Source organism: Pseudorasbora parva, chromosome 20 (assembly GCF_024679245.1).
Source record: "Pseudorasbora parva isolate DD20220531a chromosome 20, ASM2467924v1, whole genome shotgun sequence".
In the NCBI taxonomy this organism is placed as follows: Eukaryota; Metazoa; Chordata; class Actinopteri; order Cypriniformes; family Gobionidae; genus Pseudorasbora; species Pseudorasbora parva.
In genome coordinates, this window is record NC_090191.1 from 23664902 (window position 1) to 23692850 (window position 27949).

Sequence of the window (27949 nt, forward strand, 5' to 3'; positions counted from 1 at the left end):
TATATATATATATATATATATATATATATATATATATATATATATATATATATATATACTATATATATATAAAAAGCATCATTTCTATCCCCATACACTGCCCCTGACCCTAAACCTACCACTCACAGGAAACATTCTGCATTTTAACATTTTCAACAACAAAAAAAACATAATTTAGTATGTTTATAAATCCATATACATTGTGGGGACCTTCACAGACACATTCTAGGGACAACTAAGACATATTACATCTTATGCAAAGGGCGTTATAGGACATCTTTAAGTTAGCATCAACACTTTCAATTCAATTCATTTTTCGTAACTATTTCGAATTTATCTCATTCGTATATTCTCTTTCATCTGCATATACACACTCATGATCTTGAGGTTTAGAGGTGGACCTTCATGCTTACACGTTTTTCTAAAAGTGTATGTTTTCGTACGAAACACACTGTATCAAACTCTAATGTTAAATGACAAAATAACCTTATCAAATTGTTATACTACACTATTTAGCACAAAAGAAAATAGTGGATAAGTGGATAATGCATAATTTGGGAAACAACTAAACCCTTAAAATGAGAACCTTAACTACTCATAAAACCATTTGTATTGGTTTATTCACTATAAACTACGACCAACCAAACCACCCTATACTCATGCTAATAAGACTGTTCTAGCCTACTGCTTACTATGTCAGTTTGTACTATATACTGCATAGTAATTTTATAAAATAGTGTACAATTCACTACACAACATGTATAAATAAAAAGGTAACACTTCATTTGGATGGTGCACTTTAGACATTCCAGTACTGGATTTAAGTAACTTTGCAAGTACATTTCAACCTTTTCTACTAAAAAGCATAACCTACTAATACTCTAATGAGAGATAGTTGACATAATTGACAAAGTTACTTATAGTTAGAGTCTAAAGTGGACCATCGAAATAAACTGTGACCATAAACTAAAAAACAAAAAAGTGTAGTCAAAAGACATAAGATCTACTGGAATCTTCAATAAGGTTTTTAGTTTTTTAAGAATAGGGATGAACATTTTAGTGTGGCAAATATTACTAAAATTAAGATTTGACAGTATTCTGGAGTATTTAAGTGGCAGTTAAGTACCCATGTACACATGTACATTTGCACAGTATAATGCATCCCCCATCTTTTGAATATAGGGTCAATCTTATACACTCTTATTGAAATTAAAATTTGAGTTGATACAATGAAGGAAATTTGTTTAATAAATAGAAACTCAAAATATTATTGTATCTGAACCACATAAAATGTTTTGATAAATCATGAAAATAGCACTATTTGGCATGTTTCACTGCGTCATCAGAAATAAAACACACACAATTACCCAATATGCTTACAAAATCTTTTAATAATATTTTAATAAAGGTTGTCGAATCTCAAAAAATGTTCATTGTCTCAACTCAAAATTTTTATTTCAATGAACTCAAAATTGTAAGGCAACCAGGTAACTTTTTTTCTAAATAATGTTTTACAGTGTGGGTCAAATATGGACTAACCCAGCAAATGGGTTGTTTTAACCCTGTGATTTGGTTGTCTTAAGCAAATATTTAACCCAACCGAAGGGTTAAAACAACCCAATTGCTAGGTTAGTCCATATATGACCCAACATTGGTTTAAAACAACCCAGCAATTTTTTTTTTTTTTGAGTGTATAATAATACACATATGGAGTTTGAATTAAAAAAATAAAGAGACTCATTTCTGTTCTTTCACAGCTTTTACTATCAGTAGGTGCATTACAAAGCTGTATGTTACAGCTTTACAGAGTTTTGCATGCATAGTTAATGTAAATTCAGTGGGGGTGTTAATGTACTGCCGGCCAGTATTGAACATATTTCAGTTTTCTGCCTGTAAACATTATCATCACTGCTCAATATTATATTTCCAGCATCTGCTGCTTCTTTTCAATTATTCTTGATCATAAAAAGGCCTTATATACGGAGAACAGTCTGTTCTAGGTTATTCTCATGAATTTCATCTCTAAAACTATGGAATATGCACATCATTGCTGTTTTTGAAATAATATCATGATTTCATGCTCCCTGTGAGAGTGTTTTACTGTATAAAGTTCAGACTGAGTTCAGACAGAGTTGCATTATCTGCAGAAATGAGAGATGAGAGGATTGTTTTCTTTTATTTCCTTCTCCCTAAAAATAAAACAAAAAAGAGAAAACAAACGAAAAGAAAAGAGGAAAGAAACGCAGACATGCTGTTTCATCCCGATCGTTGAGCTTTAAGCTAGAACACAATGCAGAGCTGCAATTCAGCAGCATATGAGAAAAACTATACAAGAGATGAATCCAGAACAATACCGGAGAACGCAGAACATCTCCAACACGCTCATCAATAATCCGCCATAACAAAAGGCACTAAAATCCCAGGTTCTCCGAAACACAAGAGCTGCAAACAAAGGCTGATGAAAAATGAGCACATGCAATGTATAATCTCAATGTTTCCTTTCCAACTCATGCTGATGATGCATATGTGGGCATAAAGTCCTTTACTGAACATTATTGAAGCGCCAAAAGAAAAGAAAGAATCACTTTTAACCCTGACTGCTTGTTTGATCAGTATCTGATAGCCTGCAATGATGCAAAGATGCACGAAAAATAGGTTATTTAACACAAGAAAGACTCCAGAGAGAGAGCAAAACAGTGTGAAAGGAAGAGGGATGAAGAAAAGAAATCTTTACTTTCCCAATCCCGGTGGACGTGATGCGTGAAGCTCTTTTTATATGAGCTGTGCATCAAATTCTCCAGATGTCCAATTACATCTGCTGCTGTTCATGCCCTTTAACACAACAACTGACCATCTTCACACTCTCTGTCAGTCTCGGACTCCTGGAGTTTTCCTCTTTCTGCCTTTTTTTCTCTGTCTCCTGCAATTTGATAATGCAAACATGTCTAAAAGGTGATATATTTGATATATTATGACTTTTCACTCTGAAGAAAATGTTCTGTATCCCTTAAAGCATGCAGTGGTTCTCAACTGGTTTGGCCATATGACCCACATTGTCTCTTTCCCCCCATACACACACACACACACACACACACACACACACACACACACACACACACACACACACAGACATTGGTCTATGTGTTTTACAGGGACTCTCCATAGGCGTAATGGTTTTTATACTGTACAAACCGTATTTTCTATCCCCTTACACTGCCCCTGCCCCTAAACCTACCCATCACACATTCTGCATTTTTACTTTCTCAAAAAAACATCATTTAGTATGTTTTTAAGGCCATTTGAATTATGGCATAAACCACATTTATAGTGTAATACCAGTGTAATACCCATGTAGTTATACAAATTTGTGTCCTCATAAACCACATAAACAGGCTCTCTCTCTCTCTCTCTCTATCTCTCTCTCTCTCTCTCTCTCTCTCTCTCTCTCTCTCTCTCTCTCTCTCTCTCTCTCTCTCTCTCTCTCTCACACACACACACACACAATCCCAATTTACTTAAAATAAAATTGTTAGAATACCACTAACACTATAAACCATGTAACATAATGCTAATCTTTTTTCATTTTTTACAGTACCACTTAGTAAGTCACCACAGTCATCAAAATATAGAATATAGCACAAAATGTGTTACAGTTACCATGGTAAATGAATAGAATAGAATATTCATTCATAATCCTTCCCACCTAACACACGATGTAACATAATTTATTAGTGCTCTTTGGTCATTTCATGACTTATTATTTGATAACGCGTGTACCATATGTTGCAAGCATAATTTAATTCACTCTTATATATTCACATATAGTGAAGTGAAATACAGGAAGCACCAATTAAAGTGTGCACCGCAATCACAATACTTCTGACAGGAAAGTTACATTTTCTGAGGCAAATGAGAGACCTTTTCTTCCATAACAAGTTACAAATATAATGTTAGAAACTGACAGCCTGACAGCATCTCACCTGACAAACATGTTTTTCTCAGGCACTCTTTACTAAAACTGTGACTGACAGAAATGTCAACAGCCTTGACGCACTTCTTTCAGAATAAATGTCTTGCATTAAATTTTTTTTTTTTAAATACAATAAAATAAAAAATGGTTTTTATTCTACCCCAAACTCTTAGACCCACTGAAAACAGTTTGCGGCCAACTTTTGGGTCCAAACCCACCAGTTGAAAATTACTGCTATAAATTCCTCATGAAATCAAAATTGTAGCATAGCCTTACGGTTATCTATAAACTAGTAACTAGTATGCTCCAAACCAATGACAAAATTCGCATATAGAAGACAAAAGCATTCGAAACTTACAGTCTCTCATTTCCACTAATATGGATCAATGATTTTGATCACTCTGCACTTCAGCTTCTGTCCAATGAAATGCTCTCTAGAATCTAAAGCATCCCATCCCCTACATTATAATTCAGACAGTGTAAATATGCTTTCCATTGGGGCTAATAATGTCTGGTTTCACGTTAGTGTCAAGTGAACCGGAGGAGACTGTGTGTGAGCTGCTGAGGAACGAGAGCATTTACACTTATGCATTTGGCAGACGCTTTTATCCAAAGCACTTACAGTGCATTCAAGGCACACATTTTACATTTTGCCTTTTCCTGGGAATCGAACCCATGACCTTGGCACTGCTAGCGCCACGCTCAGCGGATCATATGCACAAGCCGGTGCATACCAAAATGTGTATGCGAACCCATTTGAATTCTGCACAATGCTAAAGCGATATCGAGGAAATTAGAAGCAAACTCCAGCTTTACTGAGCTCTACGGCCCTGGCCGAGCTTTGACATAAACAAAATGCTACTGAATATTTTAAAAAAGGGGAGGAGCTATTCGATATGTCCCGCCCTGTCTTCTTGTTTCAGTGTAAATAACATCAACACACTGAATAATTCTCAAGGCACTTCAGTGGGCCAAAGGGTTTGGTCAGGCGCTTCATATAGAACCTTTTAGGAGTTCCCATCATGGGATAATTTTATTGATTTAGTTTTAATTTACTTATTTAGTTTGAATAATTTTGTTGTATTACATTTAAAGGAACTGCATGTAAGAAATGTTTTTCAGTTAATCATAAAATGGCCGTAATATGTCACTTGACATTAAGAAATCATTTTTCTGATTAAGAAATCATTAATTTCAAATACTTATATCGCTGGCAACAGTATTCCGGCCAGGATATTGTCATTTAAAAGTTGTTGTTGCAGCCCTTGACTGATGTTGATGTTGACATGTTGCACTCTAAATATTGCTGGGTTGTTTTTTAACCCAAAATGTTGGGTTAGGACTGTTGGGTAATTTTTGTTGGTTTATTTGATCACACTTTAAACACCACTGGGTAGTTTCACATTTCCAGTCGTTGGGTTAAACTTGCTGGGTCGCAATGCTTGGTTGATTCTACCCAGCGCTTTGTTTCATGTGCTTCCCGTCTTGATTCGTTTAAATTCGCTCCCAAACTGTCATTTTGAAAGGACAATGCAAAAGGTAAAGCCACCGGTTGCAGATGTTTTAAGATAAGTTCATATGTTTTCATTAATAATCATTTTAATTAGCATAATTATCATTTTGTTTTTCTTTGCGGCAACAATTATTAAGCTTACATGGCGTTAAGACGACAAAAGTTTTACCTCAGAATCCAATGCAATGTACATTACTGACTCGTGTTAGTTTAGGCAGGCATGTGAGACGATAATACAGTTTGTGATTACACAGAACCATGATCCCCTTACGAAAATTAACCATGGTTTTATGTAGGGATGTCACAAGTACCGGTACTTCGGTACTACATACTGAAATTTAAAAAATCTGACGATAGCCTATCTATATAGCATCGACTCACAAGTAGACTATATTCGGTCCCGCAGCTGCGTTCAGTCGCGTCACGCAGGGCTCCAATATACCGAATATTAGAGGTGGGCAGATCGATACTAATATCGATAATATCAATACTAGTGTTGTCAAAAATATCGATATTTCGATATATATCGATAATGGAATATCTGAAACGATACGATTCTCAGTTTTTACAGTATCGATATCAGCTGCGCTCTCCTCTCTGACCGTCAGCGAGTTGACACACACACCGGCATATTCTCACTCAGCCCGGTTAACCTCTGAGCACGGCGAACGCGCGTTCTGCTGGACTTTTTCCTCATGACAGTGTGTTAGTGTTAGTGAGTGATCGGTCTGAATTTCGCGCGGGATTGCACATAAATTAATTCTACTAATCCCCGCAGATTTCGTGCTCCACATCTGAAGCGCACACACACATAGCCTACCCTAATAAAGCCGCCTCTGACATGATACAAGTGCAAACATTTGCTTCCTTTTCCAGCTTATTATTGGTCAAATACACTCAAAGAATTATCAGTGCACATCTGGAAGAGTATTAACGTAACCACAGTCGCAAACAGTTCAGGAAGAACGAGTAACAGGAACAGTGTTTAGGATCCATGCGTCTGTTAGTCTTAAAGGGACCGCAGTCATTTGCTATTCAAACTACAAAAACACAAACGATCAACTGCTCTTGACTGATCAACTTGTGTAACTTTAATAGTTTCATCTGTACGCTATTGAATTTTTTACAAAGAACATTATCCAATGTTGTTTTAAATGTAATTACTATGCATTTTTTTAATTCAGTTTCTTATCTGAATGTTAGACTTACCTGAAAAATAAAGCAGTCTGTTTAATTTGTATCTTCTATTCTATTGCATTTATTTGTGCTATTGTTTGTAATCTGTTTATTTGTTCTTATTTTATTACTGTTTACTCGTCTTTTTAAATTCAATTTACCATTCGAAATCAAGCTTTCTTGTGCTGTGTGTAAGCTATTGCAACACAATTACCCCATTGTAAAAAATACATTGAGATAGCAAAAATTTGTGAGATAATTTTAATAGTAATTGATCAATTGATCAATAATTGTTCAAATCAAAACGATGCCCAGCCCTAAGGAACATGCTGGCCACATGAATTTTTAGTAAAAAATAACAATGAATAATAACATTCTGTTGTCATATTAAGCATCTTATCTTATTTATTTATGTATTTATTTATTTTACTGTGGTATCGATTTAGTATCAATATATCGATATTTTAGTCTGATATCGTATCGAAGTCATAATTTTGGTATCGTGACAACACTAATCAATACCAACGTTAGTATCGGTATTGATCGATACCAACGTGAAAATATCGATACTTAAGTTTCAGTTTCTCTCGTTTTGCGACCTGGCCGTGTTTGTTAAAATGCTGCTGCTGTCACAGAGCAGAGGAAGCTCTCAAGAGAGTGCTGCTCGTGCTCGACCCTGCTCTCCTCCCCCTCTCCTGTTGCGCTACCACCAGCAGTCAGGCGCGCGCGCCGCTCAGCCGTGCATTTTAATTTTCAGCATTATATCGTATTACAAGGAGAATTTGTTTTACATTTTTTATATTTATTGTGAAGTAAAACTTTGTGACTGTTTATTTAAGAAAGACATCCTGAAAAGACGTGCACTAAAGAGGAGAACCTTTTTTTGTTAACATGCTACTTGAAAAGAGAATTTGTTTTTACATTTTTTTTATATTTGTGAAGTAATCATTTTGTAACTTTGTTTATTTAAATAAAACAGAAGTAACCAAAAGTTGTTTCTGAACAAAAGCTTTTGTAGTACTGATTAATAACCCAAAATGCTAATCACAAAAACAAATTAAAAGTCATGAAAATTAATTTAGATTTAGGTTGAAGACGCATCCACCTTAATTATTAAAAAGTATCGGTATTGGTATCGGTATCGGCGATACTGGCCCTGTATTTACTTGGTATCGGATCGATACCAAATCTAGCGGTCTCGCACACCTCTACCGAATATACCAGTGTCTGTGTATATATACTATTAAAATATTACTCTTCCATGTTTTGCATCTCTGTGTGAATGATGGGGGCGCGTGCGCGCACGTACACACACACACACGCGCCACACATGCTCGCTGTCTTTTTAGCCTCTGCCGTGTCACTGAGGACATGAGAATTTACCGTTTCATATGAGAAACCTGTCATATAATGAACACAGACACTCAAAGGTCACGGCAACCCGTCAAAATAAAAGTTCTTGTACTTCTCAAAATAAAAGATTTAAACATGAATACATTGACGGAATATATATGGTTTGTAGTTGTCATTGTTGCCAATTTTAACACATTTGTGTGTTGTACCATTTGTCAAGCAATACAAATGATTGTTTTAACAGTCTAAACATACATTCTTCGCTTGTTCTTTCATGATTGTCTAGTTTTATAGCAGGCTAATGCACAGGAGAAATTTTAAGAACAGCAAGAATAACCCAGAATAGCAAATCCATTAATGGTAAAATTGACTACATTTTGGGTTTTCTCAGCCCAGCCTGCTGAGTTAAAATGCCACTGGGTTAATTTAACCCAGCATGTGTTCTGTCCAATATTTATTATAACCTTTATTTTACCAGGAAAAAGAAGCACATTGAGATTCAAAATCTCTTTTACCAGAGCGTCCTGGCCAAGAGTGACAGCAGCAAATCTTGCGTGGGTTTAACAGATAACATTCATACATACATATTTACAAAAAAAAAACATCTACAGACCGATGTTTCTGTCTCCAAATCCTTTACCATCACTTTAAAAATGTCCAGTGAAACATATCCCTGAGTTTCAATGACAATTGCAAGTTATTCCAAGAACTATTTATCCAGCGCTGAGTTGCCAATTGGGTTGTTTTTAACCCCTGGAGCCATTTTTAGAGTGTGTGTTTTTGCCCGAAGCTGCACCCTCCACCTATCGACCAATAACGAAGTCAGTAGTGTTTCGGCCAAGCGGCAACCTCCCGCGATCTCTCTTGAAGCCAATACGGAAGTAATGTAAACTGTAATTCCTAAACTGGCCACTAGGGACAGGCTCCAGAAGGGAGCAGAATCTCATTGAGCCCCATGTTAAAATTCTCAACTTTAACGTAGAAAAAATCATGTTTACAGCCTGGTACAAATTGTGGTTTTGGCTTATATGGCTAATTTTGATCTTCATGACAACTCTGAGGGGGGTGAATTTTTTTATAACTCATTCGTTTCCGTTATATAAAGCCTTAAGGTTCTGCATAATTAAGGGAGTGGTTACAAGTGGATAGCCATTTATCCGCCGTCTATAGTTATTGCGTCACCTCAGCTCCGCGCACATCCCGCCTTTTTGCCCATTTTCTGTTATCCGGGAGTGACACGCGTTGACTCGCTCACAAGATGGCAACGCCCAGCTCGCCCATACTTTAAGCTTCAGAACGGCTTATCAGAATCCTATGGGTGACGTCACGGACACTACGTCCATATTTTTTTACAGTCTATGGTTTCGGCATCCGGGTTGCCAGATCTGCTCTAGCTACCACAGCTCCAGAACTACAAATGTTCCTGTTGGATCCTGCAGCTTATCTGGCAACCTCGAGTCAGGGGGGAGAGGGAGAGGGGATACACCGCTCTACAGTCATTTGAAACTGAGTGCAGTACCAGTTTTGGCCACAATCTTACATAAACTTCCTTTAATGAAACAATGTGTTTAACATGAGCTTTTCTGCAATCATTTAAGACATTTCTCCTTATATAGAACCTTTTTGGCATAAAGCAGTCTTTAAAATGAAGGACCAGGTTTAATAAAAAGGGCAAATTAGCGTGCAGAGCGGAATTCCATTAAAGCGGCGATGGGAGTGGACAGTTCTGCATGTGATCAATTTGCAAAGTGCAAATTAATAAACATAGACGCAGCCGTATACTGACTCATTATGCATAATGCATAATGACCAGCGCTATCTACCAGTTGTCGTCTGTTTTATTGGGCGGTAAATAATGGTGCAAAACACCAGTAAATTGACAAGCAGAAACCTTTTTAAATCAGCTCGCATTATTTATCTAATCTCCTCCCATAAATGTTTTGCCTGAAAGGGAAACTCCTACAAATGCATGTGCAATAAGGTCAGCCTCAAAAATAACCCTGTCCACGCCTTTTCAGCGCTAATTTATCACAGCGTGTCTTTAGTAAATCCTGACGGTAGTTTTTAACGCCAAAAGAGGAGTGACAGATGTTTTATGTTTCTAAGAGGGCAATAAACAGCACTGACGGGACATGCTGAGTCAAGACAGGGGAGCTTTTAATGTGTGATGGTTAAACAGGAAATGTACCATGTTTTAAAAAAAGAATTTTTCTGAGTCACGATCTGAATCACCGCTGGAACAGGAGCGGATGAGACGCCTCAAACAGAATAGGTAATTTTCAGGCCTGATTGAAGTTGTGCATCTCAAATGGGGAGGCAGCACTTTGATAGTCACGAAATGAACAACACCAGATGTCAGACAACTGACCCTGACTGATCTGCTGATATTATTGGACTAAATTAGTCCGTTATGATTTATTATTAACACATCTAATATTGTTACCACTGCTATTATTATTATATATATTGTATTGACTTCAAACTAGCAAGTTTGACTGTGACTATGAAACCACTGTTACTTCAGTAAGTGTGTTTTACCTGATGGCAGATCTCGTGCACCACCACCATGGTGAGCTCCATCTGATAGGAGAAGGAGGAGACGTCAGGATCCAACAAGATCTTCTGCTCCACAAACACACTCAGGCCCCAGTTCTCCATGGCTGCATACGGATGCTTCGGCACTGCCAGGAGATCTGCACACAGTGAGGAACATCCAAGCTCAGTGACGGGAAAACAGGATTGTGAAACAATTTACAGCGAATCTGCATTTTTGTTCAGACACACTTAGCATACACTACCGGTCAGGAGTTTGGAACAATTCAAATGTTGTGATGCTTTTGAAAGAAGTCTCTTATGCTCACAGAAGATGCATTTATTTTATCAAAAATACAGTGAAAACAGTAATATTGTAAAATAATATTATGATCTTAAATAACTGTTTTCTATTCGGATATATTTTTAAATATAATTTATTCCTGTACACTGGACAAAAATATTTAAAAAATAAGTTACCTGGTTGCCTTGAAATTTTGAGTTCATTGAAATTAAAAATTTGCTTTAGTACAATAAAATTTTTTGAGAATTGACAACCTTTTTTCAAATATTATTAAAAGATTTTGTAAGCATATTGTGTGGGTTTTATTTGTGATACCAAAGTATGCTATTTTCATGATTTTTCACATTTTTTATGTGTTTCAGATACAATAATATTTTGAATTTCTATTTATTAAATATTCAATTTTTTTCATTGTATCAACTCAAACCAGGTTACTTACTTTTTTAAGTTAAACTAACATTTATTTATTTTTTACATTGTAACCCAGGCCTGCAGTATGTGAACTTGCAACAGAACACATTTTATATTAATTTACAGTTGATTTTTATAAATTTTTAAAGAACTCTCTCAGGATATGTCTGTGTGCCTTAAGCAGTCATCCTGTCTAAAACCATTTATCACTTTTTAAACAATTCTGCAGCTGTTACTGGATGGAATTAATTTTTAATCTTTAATTAATGTATTTAAATTAGGAAGTGTTTGTCCCATTTTTTAACCTAAATGAACTCTTTTTTTTTTGAAAATTCTTTTTTTATTTTTTTTAAAATGTCATAAAATGACACACTCTAAACCCATTCAAACAACCCAATTTGTAGGTTTGTAGGTCAAACAACCCAAAATCACTGGGTAGGTTTAGGGATGGGGTGGGTTTAGTTGTAAATTTAAAAAAAATATTGTTGCCAAATGGAAAAATGACAAATGGTGGTTAAAAAGTCTACACATTGCATTAAAATGAATACGCATTTTGATTGGTAACGACAGTCATACGTCATTTCATGACGTCAGACGTAACACGACACTGTCATTATTTTTACGCCAGCTAGAGGGCGCATGACTTTAAAACGAAAATATAGGTCGTAATAAGGTGCTACAAAAACGACCTATAGAGTCGTATTTTTTTGGAGGACAGGTGAATATGTGTTCCCCATTCTAAAGTGTTACCCATATTTCTCCCCAAATATATTTAAAAATAGCTAATTTAGGCTAATCAAGTCAGTGTATGAGTGAAACAGCAGACAGTGAATCGGCTGTTTTAAACGCCTCTACCTCCATCAGGCCGTCTCAGGAACGATTCATATGCCAATGAGAAGCGGTTAAACCTCTGGCACCGTTAAATTAAATCCACGTCTTATAATCAGCCACAGAGGAAGAGGAACTGTTGAAAGCTGTAACATGATTATCCGCCGGGCTGGTGTGTGTCTTTGCCTTATTTGCATGTTTTATGATACGGCTGAATGAAAGCAGCTGCAGAGTTTTGGAGGGAAGCTGCAATCATCCCGACGACAGATACAGCTGCAGGGATGCGGTGGGGGGGGGGGGGGGGGGGGGGGGGGCAGCGTTAAAAGTGAACAGCTTTCAAACGCTCCACTGATAATGACAAGACCCCATTTGGGCTGTACGTTCACACACGATTAATATTTCACTTTTAAACAGAAACAGAGATGATGGAGCGCAAGCTCGCTCAAGAGGCAAAGAACAATGAAAACAGCAACGCAAAGGTGAGAGACTGAAAGAGCTGCTCTATTAAATGACTTCAGAAAGTAAAATAGAATCAGACAGTGCCGGTTTAATTGGCCATTTTAATGTTCTTTATGGGCGAGAGACTTGATGCTCTTTTAATTGGGCTTTTATGCAGACTCGTACAGAAATTACACGACTGAGGAGAGAGGCAAAAAGTATCATGGTCACAGATGTAATTTAACTCTTCCGTCAGGACTTTCAAGATGCAAATCCTGAACAAACCAGAATACGCCCGTCTAGACACCTCGAGGCCCTAATCCTTAATCTTCATTATGAGTACTTTTCAAAATCCTAACAGGATTTTGAGGTAAATATAGGGACAAGCATGGTAATTAGCCTACTAGAACTATAGCTAACTATAACTTGTAAGTGTACATAATGGTACATTAGACCTTTTGTAACACAATGGAAAATTTAAATACCACAGTAACAAGGGTTGTTTGCTTACCAAATAATGAAAGCAAGCACAAGTTCAGTAATGTGAAGTTGAAGGGTTAGTTCACCCAACGATGAAATTATTCACCCTAATGTCGTTCCACAAGACCTCCGTTCATCTTCAGAACACAGTTTAAGATATTTTATATTTAGCCAGAGAGTGTATCTAAGTGTATGCAGACTATACTGTCCATGTCCAGAAAGGTAATAAAAACATCATCAAAGTAGTCCATATGTGACATCAGTTGCTTATTTAGAATCTCTTGAAGAATCGAAAATACATTTTGGTCCAAAAATCACGACTTTATTCAGCATGGTCGTCTCTTCCGCGTTTGTTTTCAAACCTCAAATAAAGATTCAAACAGTCATGAATCAGCGTATTGATTCATGATTCGGATCGCGTGTCAAACTGCTGAATCACGTGACATTGGCGATCCGAATCATGAATCAATCCGCTGATTCATGACCGTTTGAATCTTTTTTTGAGGTTTGAACACAAATGCGGAAGAGAAGACAATGCTGAATAAAGTCGTAGTTTTTGTTATTTTTGGACCAAAATGTATTTTCAGTGCTTCAAGAGATTCTAATTAACTAACTGATGTCACATATGGACTACTTTGATGATGTTTTTATTAGCTTTTTGGACATGGACAGTATAGTGTGCATACACTTGGATACACTGTCGGACTAAATATAAAATATCTTAAACTGTGCTCTGAAGATGAAGATGATCTATCTATCTATCTATCTATCTATCTATCTATCTATCTATCTATCTATCTATCTATCTATCTATCTATCTATCTATCTATCTATCTATCTATCTATCTATCTATCTATCTATCTATCTATCTATCTATCTATCTATCTATCTATCTATCTATCTATCTATCCAGAAATTGCTGCCATATATTTGACATAATGTTCAGCCAACACCTTGTTAAGAAATATCACCTTGAATCTAGAGTGCAGCTCTACCCTCAGGCGAAGATATTTCCATACTGTAGTTATTGTACACGTCGCCTGGTGTAATTATGACTCCATTAATAATTCCACAATTACACTGTATTTGTCTCAGAGGAAACTGAGGAGGCTTCTGCGGTGGGTAGGAAGAAACGCTGAACCCCAAACCACTGAAAATCCTTAATGAAGTTTCTTCATTAGACTACTGCACTTAATGACCATCAAGGCGTCTGTGTTTGAAGTAGTTGTCCATAAACATGAGCGACGTTAGTTCTTTTGATGCTAGTTCTGTGTGTGAGGAGTTGAGGGCTGTTCATTAATGGCAACCTGCTGAAAATACACATGAACGTGTTTGCTCTGTTTACCCCAGTTTACTTCATCTGAACTAGCTGCTGCAGTACAGACACGTTCAGTGAGGATCATGGTAGCGAGGATTTTTTAGATTCACTGCACTATATAGGCATAACTATCCTTATTAAATCTTAAACACATGTGTATCATTAGAAGCATCTGGCTTCACAGAGTTTTGTTTAGGAATAGAAACTTTATACCACGGGTGCCCAATAAGCAATGCTGGTAGTTTGCACACAATTTAAATATGCTTTGGTTAAATATAAAATAAATAAATGAATAAAGCAATGTCCTTTCTTCTTCTTTTAGCTTCTGACTGACTTTGACCAGGCAAGAAATTGCAAAGCTAGCAGTATTTGATCACTTACACAAATTACCTTCATCCACAGACCGTTAACCTAAATTAAATAAAACATTAACAAAGATAGCATTTCCATGCAGAATTTATTTTTTACTATGTCCTTTTCTTAATGCCTTTGTCCTATCTACCAAACAAGTATAGCTATTCCAAAGAAAGGAAACGTGGAGAGACATTTTCCGACACTTGCTGCAAAAAGCGAGCTTTGAATGAAGGTGAAAGAACGGAAATCTAAATTAATTGGTCAACAGTCACTTTTTTACTCGTCCAGGCCTGAAAGCAAAGGCAGCCACAGGGGCATACTGCTAACAAACACTTTTGCCTATCAAAGAACACATCAAAGAATATGCAGATCTCAGATGGTTGAGCTAGGGCAATTTCAATTTCAATTTTGGAGGAGATTTTAGCACTGCAGGTGAAGGTGAGGGCATCTTATGAACAGTCTTTGAAATTAATTGCAACTTTAATAGCTTCAACTCTTCTGGGAAGGCTTTCCACAAGGTTTATGCGTGTGTTTATGGGAATTTTGGACCATTCTTCCAGAAGCCCATTTGTGAGGTCAGGCACTGATGTTGGACAAGAAGACCTGGCTTACAGTCTCTGCTCTAATTCATCCCAAAGGCGCTCTGTCGGGTTGAGGTCAGGACAAATGTGCAGACTAGTCAAGTTTCTCCACACCAAACTCGCTCATTCATGTCTTTATGGACCTTGCATTTGTCCACTGGTACACAGTCATGTTGGAAAGGAAGGGGTAATCATCAAAGCATGAAATTGTCCAAATTTCATGGTATGCTGAAAGCATTAAGAGTTCCTTTCACTGGAACTAAGGGGGCCAACCCCGCACCATAACCCCCTTACACCAAACTTTACACGTGGCACAATGCAGTCAGGCAAGTACTATAATATTTAGCAGTGAGGAAATTTCACGAATGGACTTATTGCACAGGGCCCGTATTTATCAAGCTTCTCAAAGTGCTATTTTAGTCTTAAGTGCTGAAAATTCATGAAATTTACTCCTACTTTCAAACTTAAGTATAAAAGCAAGTTATCAAATTTCTTAAAGCTAAGAATCACTCTTACTCTCCCAGTTATTTAAGACAGCTCGAGAGGTCTCTCAAGTGGTTAGGAGTTGCCAGTAGGGGCTTGAGATGGCTTTTAATTGTTTTATTAAAAATAAAAAATAAACACTGTTCGAGTAATTCAGCAGGCAGTAGCGATCGCTTCTTCCTCCTGCCATGTCGGTTTTCTTTTGGAATCCATGGTGGCTGATTATATAAAAAAAATCTAGGCTATATATAGGCAGGTCATTTAACAGCACGCCAGTTAAAAAAATTAAATTAAATGTTTATTTAATTTCATTAAATGAAAACATGTTTATCTTTCATTTCAAATGTGTATATTATAATGTATTCTCTTGAAAACTCTTTATTGTCAAATGTGTTTTGGATGTAAACTCCTCTTAGGAATTTCACCATTCAATATGAATTTATCTGAGGATATTCTTAAATATGAACATCTATTCAGTGATTGGTTCATGCCTATGACATCATCCAAAAATCCCATTTGTGGCACAGCAAAGTGTCAATCAACTCTAAGACTAGCACTTAAGATTTAGTCCTACACTTTACTTAAAGTATGATTGGGACGCTTGATAACTAACTTTTAAGCGCAGCTTTGAGCCAAGAATTTTTTTACTCTTAAGTCAATTCTCAGCAGTGTTCTTGTAAGGTAATTCTAAGATGTTTGATAAATACGGGCCCTGGCTTACAGTCTCTGCTCTAATTCATCCCAAAGGCGTTCTGTCGGGTTGAGGTCAGGACAAATGTGCAGGCTAGTCAAGTTTCTCCACACCAAACTCACTCATTCATGTCTTTATGGACCTTGCATTTGTCCACTGGTACACAGTCATGTTGGAACAGGAAGGGGTAATCCTCAAAGCATGAAATTGTCCAAATTTCATGGTATGCTGAAAGCATTAAGAGTTCCTTTCACTGGAACTAAGGGGGCCAACCCCGCACCATAACCCCCTTACACCAAACTTTACACGTGGCACAATGCAGTCAGGCAAGTACTATAATATTTAGCAGTGAGGAAATTTCATGGACTTATTGCACAGAGCCCGTATTTATCAAGCTTCTCAAAGTGCTATTTTAGTCTTAAGTGCTGAGAACTCATGAAATTCACTCCTACTTTCAAATTTCTTAAAGCTAAGAATCACTCTTACTCTCCCAGTTATTTAAGACAGCTCGAGAGGTCTTTTAAGTGGTTAGGAGTTGTCAGTAGGGGCTTGTGATGGCACTGAGGAGACAGAGACGTGCGCAAATCTTTTAAGAGAGGGGAAATGTATTCGCAATGTTTGACAACGAGCAGTTAATCCAACGGTATCGTTTGGACAGAGCAGGCATCAACATTTTCAGCGCTGGTTAATGTTGGGTTTTATAATAAATAAATAAAAACGCTGTTTTTCTAATTCAGCAAGCAGTAGCGATCGCTTCTTCCTCCTGCCAGTTCGGTTTTCTTTTGGAATCCATGGTGGCTGATTATATATTAAAAAAATCTAGGCTATATATAGGCAGGTCAGTTAACAGCACGCCAGTTAAAAAATTGTAAGACATGGATGAAAACATGTTTATCTTTCATTTCAAATGTGTATATTATAATGTATTCTCTTGAAAACTCTTTATTGTCAAATGTGTGTTGGATGTAAACTCCTATTAGGAACTTCACCATTCAATGTGAATTTATCTGAGAATATTCTTAAATAAGGACATCTATTCAGTGATTGATTCATGCCCATGACATCATCCAAAATCCCTTTGTGGCACAGCAAAGTGTCGTAAATAAACTCTAAGAGCACTTAAGATTTAGTCCTACACTTTACTTAAAGTATGATTGGGATGCTTGATAACTAACTTTTAAGCGCAGCTTTGAGCCAAGAATTGTTTTACTTTTAAGTCAATTCTTAACAGTGTTCTTGTGAGTAATTCTAAGATGTTTGATAAATACGGGCCCAGTACAATTAAGTTTATCCCAAATTGACTTTTCAGACTATAAAGGTAAGAATTAAAACCTATTCTTCACTTCAATTGTTGTGTTTTCTGTCACCGTTTGACATTTTCCCCTTCAAACACTGTTTATACATCAGGCATTGTTTTTGTGACATGTGAATATGAGGCGCGATATTGGTTGAGGGTTGCTAATAGAGTCACAACATTCTAACACCGCTTTGTTTCACCACAAAAGCAATGCTAACCCTTTCATAACCCCGATAAAAAGCGGTGCTAACCTCGCTTCTAAATCACAAGTGTGAAAAGTTCCTTTACTCAGGGTTAAGCGCAGTGTGAACAGGCCTCATGACTAATGACAATTTGGAGGACTGTTTGATATAAGTTACCAGCAGCTATTGCCCAGAATCAGATTATGCAAAACTGTCTGATTCCATTCAGTGCAAGTGAATGCAGAGATGCATTCAGTAATAACAAGCATTTGTAACATTTTTTTTTTTAAATATGAAACTGTGTGGGGACTTTTTTGTTGGTATCTTATTGAGTTGGTCATTGAAAGGTAGATCATCACAAATAAATTGTGGGCATGCCTGCTTTATACCAGTATTCATAGCTGGCAGAATAGCATCTCTCCTATTAAAGCAGCTAAAAAGTTCTCAGTGACACAGCAATAGAAAACATTCAATCCAGCATTAGCGTGGTCAACGCTTTAGGCTGTGATCACTTCAGCTGTTAATGCTATAAGCTCCAATCTTGTTTCCTCTGTTTTATAACTCCGAGTTAAACTGGCCTGACTGCAGTGCTGGTCTCTTTTAGTGTGAGTCTGTTTAGCATGTTGAACTGATGGGATGTAATAAAGGCCTGTTGGAGCGACTGACAGAGCAGCTGTTCACTTTCACACACTCCATCGTCATATACGTCTAGTTTCACCTTCAACAGCATTACAGGATTACAGTATTGACAGAACGTTTACCAATGGATTAGGAAATAGATGTACATGAAAGTACTCTAAACTGAGTATGCTGAGTGTATAAAGTGTTTTTCTTGCTATTTGACATTTCGATGTTTCAATCCTTTTTAAGTGTAATTCCCACAGATCCCGCACAGAACTTTCTGTACCTGCGTTTTTCAACAGCCAGCTTTCAATTGTGGTTTTCAAGTCTGTTCTTGATTTTGAATTAATTTCATTTCAGTATTTCTGACTATAGTGAAACATTTGTTATATTTCCATCATGTTCTCAACTGGACATTTTGCCAGATTCTTGTTTGCCAGAAACCCACTGTGTGTGATTGGCTTGGGGACATATACTGTAAAATATAATTTAGGGCTGCAAGATATTAAGGATAAGTGTGATATCCAATAAGTAAGGTGACCCCCTGCTTACTGCTCTTTTGAAGGACATACGTAGATGAGATTTTGCTGGGCATGTGTGAGAGAGATATAAGTACTATGTAAATATTTACTTACCAGCTCTGTGACTGGCACTCAATTTGCCAAGGATGATACAATGTAATTTACATTACCTATTCAGTCTGCTAAATACGTATAATTAACTGAGTAACAGGCTAGCTGGTAAAAATCTTTATTAGACTATGCAAATATTAAATGCATTTTACTGGATTTAGTGCACCTTGATAAGAATATTCTTATCCAGTATATGTCTAGATGAAGTCATGGCTGGTGTAGCTGTATTTAAAGGGTTACTTCACCCAAAAATGAAAATTAGCCCATGATTTACTCACCCTCAAGTCATCCTAGGTGTATAAGACATTCTTCTTTCATAAGTCCTGGCTAATCCAAGCATTATAATGGCAGGGATTGTTGCAATGTGTTTGAAGTCCATAAAAATGCATCTTTCCACCAAATAATGTGCTCCACGCGTCTCCGGGAGGTTAATAAATGCCTTTGGAAGTGAATTGATGCATTTGTGTATGAAAAATATCCATATTTAAAACCTTATAAAGTAAAGTTTCGGCCGATCGCCGTCCGTATTCAGTTAATGGAAAAAGTGTTGAAAGTGCCTCTACCGTTCAAAGGCTTACATGGCCAGTTACGCTCGTCAGACGTCACGTACGCATCTTGAACTTCGAGAAGGCACTTTCAATACTTTTCCACGGAAGGCGATCGGCCGGAACTTTAATAAAAAAAGTTTTAAATATGGATATTTTCCTTACACAAATGCAACGATTTGCGTCAGAAGGCCTTTATTAACCTCCCAGAGCTGTGTGGAGCAGTTATTTAAAGGATAGATGCATATTTATGGACTTCAAAAACAGAGCAACAATCCCTGCCATTATGAAGCTTGGATCAGCCTGGATTTATTAATATAACTCTGATTGTATTTGTCTGAAAGAAGAATGTCATATACACCTAGGATGACTTGAGGGGGAGTAAATCAGCTCAATTTTGGGTGAACCCTTTTGAAAAGGTCCACTCTAATTCCTTTGCTCCGTCCACAGCTATCATCATTGGAAAAATCTCTCTCTACGATTACGTAGGCTATTTTCCCTGGTCTAAATACAACATGACTGCTGCACAAATAGGTTTTTAAATGGCAGTCGCATTTTTTACTATATTTCTTATTGTGGTATTGTAATTTCAGGGAAGAAAAAAATAATACAGGAAAATCTTGCAGGATTCGGGGCAAAGCTCCTAATTTTGGGATGTGGTCACTCTAGCAATAAGTTGTTAATTGTAAAAATATGTAAAATAAATAGAAATTTTATTAAAATATTTTTTTAAATAAATGAAAATTATATAACCAACATTATTTTATATAATTTCTGGGAAAAAGAAAGTTTCTGAAACTTCTGAATGTAAACCACATTGCTTTGCTGTATAGCATTACATAAAAAGTACTCTCAGATGTCACAACGCCCACGGGCCGTTGGCTGAACGTTTGATGCAAATGGCACACTTATCTGGAAACACTCCAGGAGTTTCAAAGTCGTCCTCTGATTGGTTCAGATGGTTCATCAAACAAGCCAAATCAAATTTGGTTGCAATATTGTCCCGTTTAACACTGTGAAGCTGCTTTGAAACAATCGTCACTGTAAAAGCGCTATATAAATAAAGTTGATTGATTGATTGATTGATTGATTGATTGATTGATTGATTGATTGATTGATTGATTGATTGATTGATTGATTGATTGATTGATTGATTGATTGAATTCTAGAATATGTCCGCGAGACTGTGTTGCGTTCTTTAACGCTCCGCCTGGGAACAAATGCCACAACTTTAAACTCTCTCGTGCAGTGTCACGCTGGATTTTTAAGTACGTGAAGTTCACGGCTCAATTGTTGCAGTAAACTTGAACAAGGCTCTTGAATGTATAATTTATAAATGCCCGGTCTGTTATTTCAGGGACATCAACGTTACATTTTCATGACCCTTAACATGACATTGAACAAAACAAACTGTGATTGGTTGCGTTACATGTCAGTCAAACGTCCTCTTGGGCGGTCCATGACCAATGAAAGCTACAATTTGTACAGTCTATGGTCCAGACCTTCTGCTGTCAGTCTGATGGTCTGGCTATGTGAGACTACATAAAAAGAAATGTCACAAAATAGGACAGTGTCATTTCAACATCAGTGTGAACAAACAAACATAAATGTAAAATAAAATGCCACTAACTCAGTTAAAGAAAAACACCTTAAACTAAACGAAAGTTTACTGCTTTGCCTCCCTTTTATAGTCTTTCCTCATGTGGCTTTCTTATGAGGGTGTCACAATAACTTGTTGATCATTTTAGATATATCATTTGAAACATTCACACACACACCCCAAGTCACTTGTCTTGGCAGTTCACTTTGACTTTTGCATAACTTTTTGATATGTTTAAATCACTCGGTTAGCGTAAGCTGTTGCAATACATATCAAGATTTGTACATTAGTACATGAATTCGATATATTTTGGTACAGCCCAATTACTATGAAACCATTTTAGGATGCAGAATTGCTTTATATGTCAGTGGTGCTGGTGTGAATCTGGTCTGCATTCAGAATAGGTTCAGAGAGTTTCATCAGCTGCTGATCAAAAGGACTTTCATGTTGAAGTGTTCCAGCGGTTTCTACTGGGATAAATCATGAAGGTTTGATCTGCAATGTTTCCAGACCTTAATGTTTCTCACCTGGATATTCATTTTCAGAATGATCTTCCCAATTTGCATTGATTTGCTTTAGATGTCTCTGCATGTGGAGACTCCGTTTGCAGTTTGCAGTAATTGGTGCTGTTTTGTTTGCTAATTGGGCAACAAATGTCAGTTCAGTACGAAGCTGTATGACTGAATCACGCTGTTGAATAAATTGGAACAGACCTAAAATTACTGTTTTTATTTCAGACAAATGAAATATGTGCTCTTCTGGCTTTTTCTCTTATTAAAGGCCTGATGTGACTTCCTGATCAAGTCTTGATGAGGTTTAGGTGGGTTTGTTGTGTTGATTTGTGCTTAGTTTGTTTTTTGCATTCATCTGGACTTCACTTTCCTCACATAATCTTTTTTTTTTTTTTTACTCTTGCAGTCTGTTTTCGTGCTGTTTTTACTTCCTGCACCTGGTTCAAACAGCACTTAATTTAACTCCCAATGCAGCACAGAGAAGTCAATCGAGCTTACGCTACGAGCATAACTGGTGTGCAATGTCGTCATACATAGCGTAAGCATTTTGAACTGTGCTACACTTTTTCAAGTTGAATGCGGAAGGTGATTCGCTGGAAGCTAGGTAATGTACTTTATAACGTTTTAAATATGTATATACATTTTGTTTTGTTTTTTACATAAATGCATCGATTCGCTTCAGAGGGGCTTTATTAGCCCCCCAAGAGCCATGTGGATGTGACAGACGGATGCACTTTTATGGACTTCAAAAATGTCCCAACAATCACTGCCATTATAAAGCTTTGAAGAGCCTGGATATGTTAAATATAACTCTGATTTATTAATCTGAGAGAAGAATGTAATATACATCTAGGATGACTTTCATTTTTGGGTGAACTAACCATTTAAGTAAAGTTCAAGTATATTTTTAACTATATTTTATGTATAGTACTAATATCAATGTACTTGAAGTATACTTTTAAGTATACTTTTTTAATATTTGGAACTAAATTGGCCCACTTTTTAGTGTATAAAAGTATATATAAATGTAAAATAAGTCAACTTTGCGTACACAACTAGTTTACAACTACGTTTTTTATTTGTACTGCATCTATACCACAAGTGATATTAGTTAATAAGGTATACTGATAGTTTAGCTTCAGTCGTTTCCTCTGCTATTTGATGATTGCATTATTTTACATTTGTGTAAGCATGTATCACTTTGTTCTGCTTCTTCTTCACCTGTGTTTTGATACAGAGATTCTGTATAAAATTGACCATATAACATTGAAAAAATGGATAACATGCATATAGAAAATACTTTATTTATAATTTATTTATTTATTTTACTTTATTTATAATTTTTTGTCAGTATGTCAAGTATGTCTTATGTATACTAAGTCAAGCATACTTAAGAGCAATTTTAAGGATATTTCTGAGAAGTATTCTTATTTTTAGTTTAAAAGATACTAATAGCACACTTGAATGAACTTTTTGTAAGGGAAGCTCAGGAGCACATGAGGCTGAAAATGAGGAGAGAGGGAAGCGTTTGGGTCTGTGTGTGTTCATGGTAAAGAGACTCGTTCTCGGTCCACAGCACCCCTGACGCCCTGCGGTCTGCTCTCACATCTGAGCTCTTAACACAGGCAGCGGGGCAGAAGAGAGCAGTCCTTCATGGAGCTGCAGTGGTGCCTGAGGAGAAAAGCCTCCAGAGAGGGTCAAACAGATGCTCTCAGCTCGCCTCATTATCACACAGTTCACTTCACTCTCCATGAAGCTCTGTGTTCATGTCACACATTCACTAAAGATACAGCGCTTTCCCTCATTCATCTTAAACTATCAGAAATGTTTGCTCCCATCATCAAGAGCGCTGTTACTGTCAAATTATATATTAATATTGACAACCAATAAAACTTTAACTGCTTTAGTGCTCAAGATTAGATTTCTGAAAAAAGTTAAACGACTACATTGTAGCAATAGTATTTTACAGTTTTATCAGATTTTTTCGTTCATTGCTCAAAAATCCTAATGAAGTCCTGGGTCTGTTTTATGTAGACTAGTCTCCATTGGGAGATCTAAAAATAAGATAATCTGAGACACGGAGCCGGACAGTAACGGACTCCTTGCTTGAGTATAGTACTTAAGTACAATTTTGAGGGATCTTCTATCCATAACCTTAAGTTACGGTGGCCCAGTAGTGCAGCCGTACTAAATTAAACAACAACACAATGATATCGCCACAACACAACGGAATTTAACCCCAACACAGCGAAATCACCAAAACACAACGGAATTAAACCACAACACAATGAAATTGCCACAACACAACAGAAACAAGGCACAACATAGCGAAATTAAACCAAAACACAACGGAATTGCCACAACACAACAGTATTTAACCACAACACAGCGAAATCACCACAACACAACAGAATTAAACCACAACGCTACGAAATTGCCACAACACAACGGGAAACAAGGGACAACACAACAAAATCACCACAACACAACAAAATTACCACAACACAACGGAATTAAACCACAACACAATGGAATCGCCACAAGACAACGGAAACGAACCACAAAACAACGAAATCGCCACAACACAACGAAATCACAACACAACGGAATTAAACCACAACACAATGAAATCGCCACAACAGAAGCAAGGCACAACACAACGAAATTTCCACAACACAACAGAAACAAGGCACAACACAATGAAACCGCCGCAACACAACAAAATCACAACACAACGGAAATGCTCCAGACCATGAGGGGGCTCTCGGAGTGCAATAAAGTTAGTTTTCCTTGCCATTGCTCTATAGATTGAGTTTTAACTGTGTTGCGGCGATTTCATTGTGTTGTGGCGATTTCATTGTGTTGTGGTTTAATTCCGTTGCATTGTGGCGGTTTCATTGTGTTGTGGTTTAATTTAATATGGCTGCACTACTGGGCCACCGTCTAGGTACCCGTTGCTTATTCTAAAAAAAAAAAGAAAAAAAGGAAAAAAGGAGAAAAAAAAATCAGAAACCCTCAATTTGTTGTTTACCTCTCAAACGTGATTGGATTGTGCAGGCACTACTGCTTGGGACAGCCTATCAACAATCACCTTCAGCTTTCCACCAAAGTCAACTCCATGGTCAGATTAAGATAAGAGACGAAACAATGGATAAAGGTCCAACCCGTGATGCTCATGAGTATGCGGTGTGTTTAACAAAGTCAGGTTCAAATGTGGGAGCAAAAAATCTAGAATTAAAACTCTAGCAGAGGTTTGTCAGAGCATTGCCATTGTGCTATTGCCTTGTGGGCAAGTGAGAAATGTTAAATAAAGCAACATGGTAAAAAGATGAAAATGACTTGATTTTACTTTCAATTCCTTTTAGATTCTCCAAGGTATTAACATTAACATTTTTCATAACTCCATGTAGGACGTTTCTGTACATAAATTAAGCACTGTGGCAGTGGCAATGCAAGGGATGAATCGAGGGATGAATTAGTTAAACGTGCGCATGATTTAGCAAATCGAGGGATGAATTAGTTAAACGTGCGCATGATTTAGCAAATCGAGGGATGAATTAGTTAAATGTGCGCATGATTTAGCAAATCGAGGGATGAATTAGTTAAACGTGCGCATGATTTAGCAAATCGAGGGATGAATTAGTTAAACGTGCGCATGATTTAGCAAATCGAGGGATGAATTAGTTAAACGTGCGCATGATTTAGCAAATCGAGGGATGAATTAGTTAAATGTGCGCATGATTTAGCAAATCGAGGGATGAATTAGTTAAACGTGCGCATGATTTAGCAAATCGAGGGATGAATTAGTTAAACGTGCGCATGATTTAGCAAATCGAGGGATGAATTAGTTAAACGTGCGCATGATTTAGCAAATCAAGGGATGAATTAGTTAAATGTGCGCATGATTTAGCAAATCGAGAGATGAATTAGTTAAACGTGCGCATGATTTAACGAATCGAGGGATGAATTAGTTAAATGTGTGCATGATTTAGCAAATCGAGAGATGAATTAGTTAAACATGCGCATGATTTAGCAAATCGAGGGATGAATTAGTTAAATGTGCGTATGATTTAGCAAATCGAGAGATGAATTAGTTAAACGTGCGCATGATTTAGCAAATCGAGAGATGAATTAGTTAAACGTGCGCATGATTTAGCGAATCGAGGGATGAATTAGTTAAACGTGCGCATGATTTAGCAAATCGAGGGATGAATTAGTTAAACGTGCGCATGATTTAGTAAATCGAGGGATGAATTAGTTAAATGTGCGCATGATTTAGCAAATCGAGAGATGAATTAGTTAAACGTGCGCATGATTTAGCAAATCGAGGGATGAATTAGTTAAACGTGCGCATGATTTAGCAAATCGAGGGATGATTTAGTTAAATGTGCGCATGATTTAGCAAATCGAGGGATGAATTAGTTAAACGTGCGCATGATTTAGCAAATCGAGGGATGAATTAGTTAAACGTGCGCATGATTTAGCAAATCGAGGGATGATTTAGTTAAATGTGCGCATGATTTAGCAAATCGAGGGATGAATTAGTTAAACGTGCGCATGATTTAGCAAATCGAGGGATGAATTAGTTAAATGTGCGCATGATTTAGCAAATCGAGGGATGAATTAGTTAAATGTGCGCATGATTTAGCAAATCGAGGGATGAATTAGTTAAATGTGCGCATGATTTAGCAAATCGAGGGATGAATTAGTTAAAAGTGCGCATGATTTAGCAAATCGAGAGATGAATTAGTTAAACGTGCGCATGATTTAGCAAATCGAGGGATGAATTAGTTAAACGTGCGCATGATTTAGCAAATCGAGGGATGAATTAGTTAAATGTGCGCATGATTTAGCAAATCGAGGGATGAATTAGTTAAATGTGCGCATGATTTAGCAAATCGAGGGATGAATTAGTTAAAAGTGCGCATGATTTAGCAAATCGAGAGATGAATTAGTTAAACGTGCGCATGATTTAGCAAATCGAGGGATGAATTAGTTAAACGTGCGCATGATTTAGCAAATCGAGGGATGATTTAGTTAAATGTGCGCATGATTTAGCAAATCGAGAGATGAATTAGTTAAACGTGCGCATGATTTAGCAAATCGAGAGATGAATTAGTTAAATGTGCACATGATTTAGCAAATCGAGAGATGAATTAGTTAAACGTGTGCATGATTTAGCAAATCGAGGGATGATTTAGTTAAATGTGCGCATGATTTAGCAAATCGAGGGATGAATTAGTTAAACGTGCGCATGATTTAGCAAATCGAGAGATGAATTAGTTAAACGTGTGCATGATTTAGCAAATCGAGAGATGAATTAGTTAAATGTGCGCATGATTTAGCAAATCGAGAGATGAATTAGTTAAACGTGCGCATGATTTAGCAAATCGAGGGATGATTTAGTTAAATGTGCGCATGATTTAGCAAATCGAGAGATGAATTAGTTAAACGTGCGCATGATTTAGCAAATCGAGAGATGAATTAGTTAAATGTGCGCATGATTTAGCAAATCGAGAGATGAATTAGTTAAACGTGCGCATGATTTAGCAAATCGAGGGATGAATTAGTTAAATGTGCGCATGATTTAGCAAATCGAGGGATGAATTAGTTAAACGTGCGCATGATTTAGCAAATCGAGGGATGAATTAGTTAAACGTGCGCATGATTTAGCAAATCGAGGGATGAATTAGTTAAACGTGCGCATGATTTAGCAAATCGAGGGATGAATTAGTTAAATGTGCGCATGATTTAGCAAATCGAGGGATGAATTAGTTAAACGTGCGCATGATTTAGCAAATCGAGGGATGAATTAGTTAAATGTGCGCATGATTTAGCAAATCGAGAGATGAATTAGTTAAATGTGCGCATGATTTAGCAAATCGAGGGATGAATTAGTTAAACGTGTGCATGATTTAGCAAATCGAGGGATGAATTAGTTAAATGTGCGCATGATTTAGCAAATCGAGGGATGAATTAGTTAAACGTGCGCATGATTTAGCAAATCGAGGGATGAATTAGTTAAACATGCCTATGATTTAGTAAATCGAGTGAACAAATTAGCAAAACTTGCACACTATTTATAAATTGAGGGAACGCAATAGTAAAGTGTGTGCACGATTTATAA

At 36.9% G+C, this 27949-nt stretch overlaps 1 protein-coding gene across 1 annotated transcript in view; it reads right to left on the bottom strand.

The window, feature by feature from the left end:
- LOC137049149 (thyrotropin-releasing hormone-degrading ectoenzyme-like) overlaps positions 1-27949 on the bottom strand; it is a 155677-nt gene that overhangs the window by 80651 nt on the left and 47077 nt on the right. Inside the window, exon 4 of the mRNA XM_067427533.1 lies at positions 10551-10705. Within this exon, the coding sequence (XP_067283634.1) occupies positions 10551-10705 (155 nt within the window). The remainder of the gene's footprint in view (positions 1-10550; positions 10706-27949) is intronic.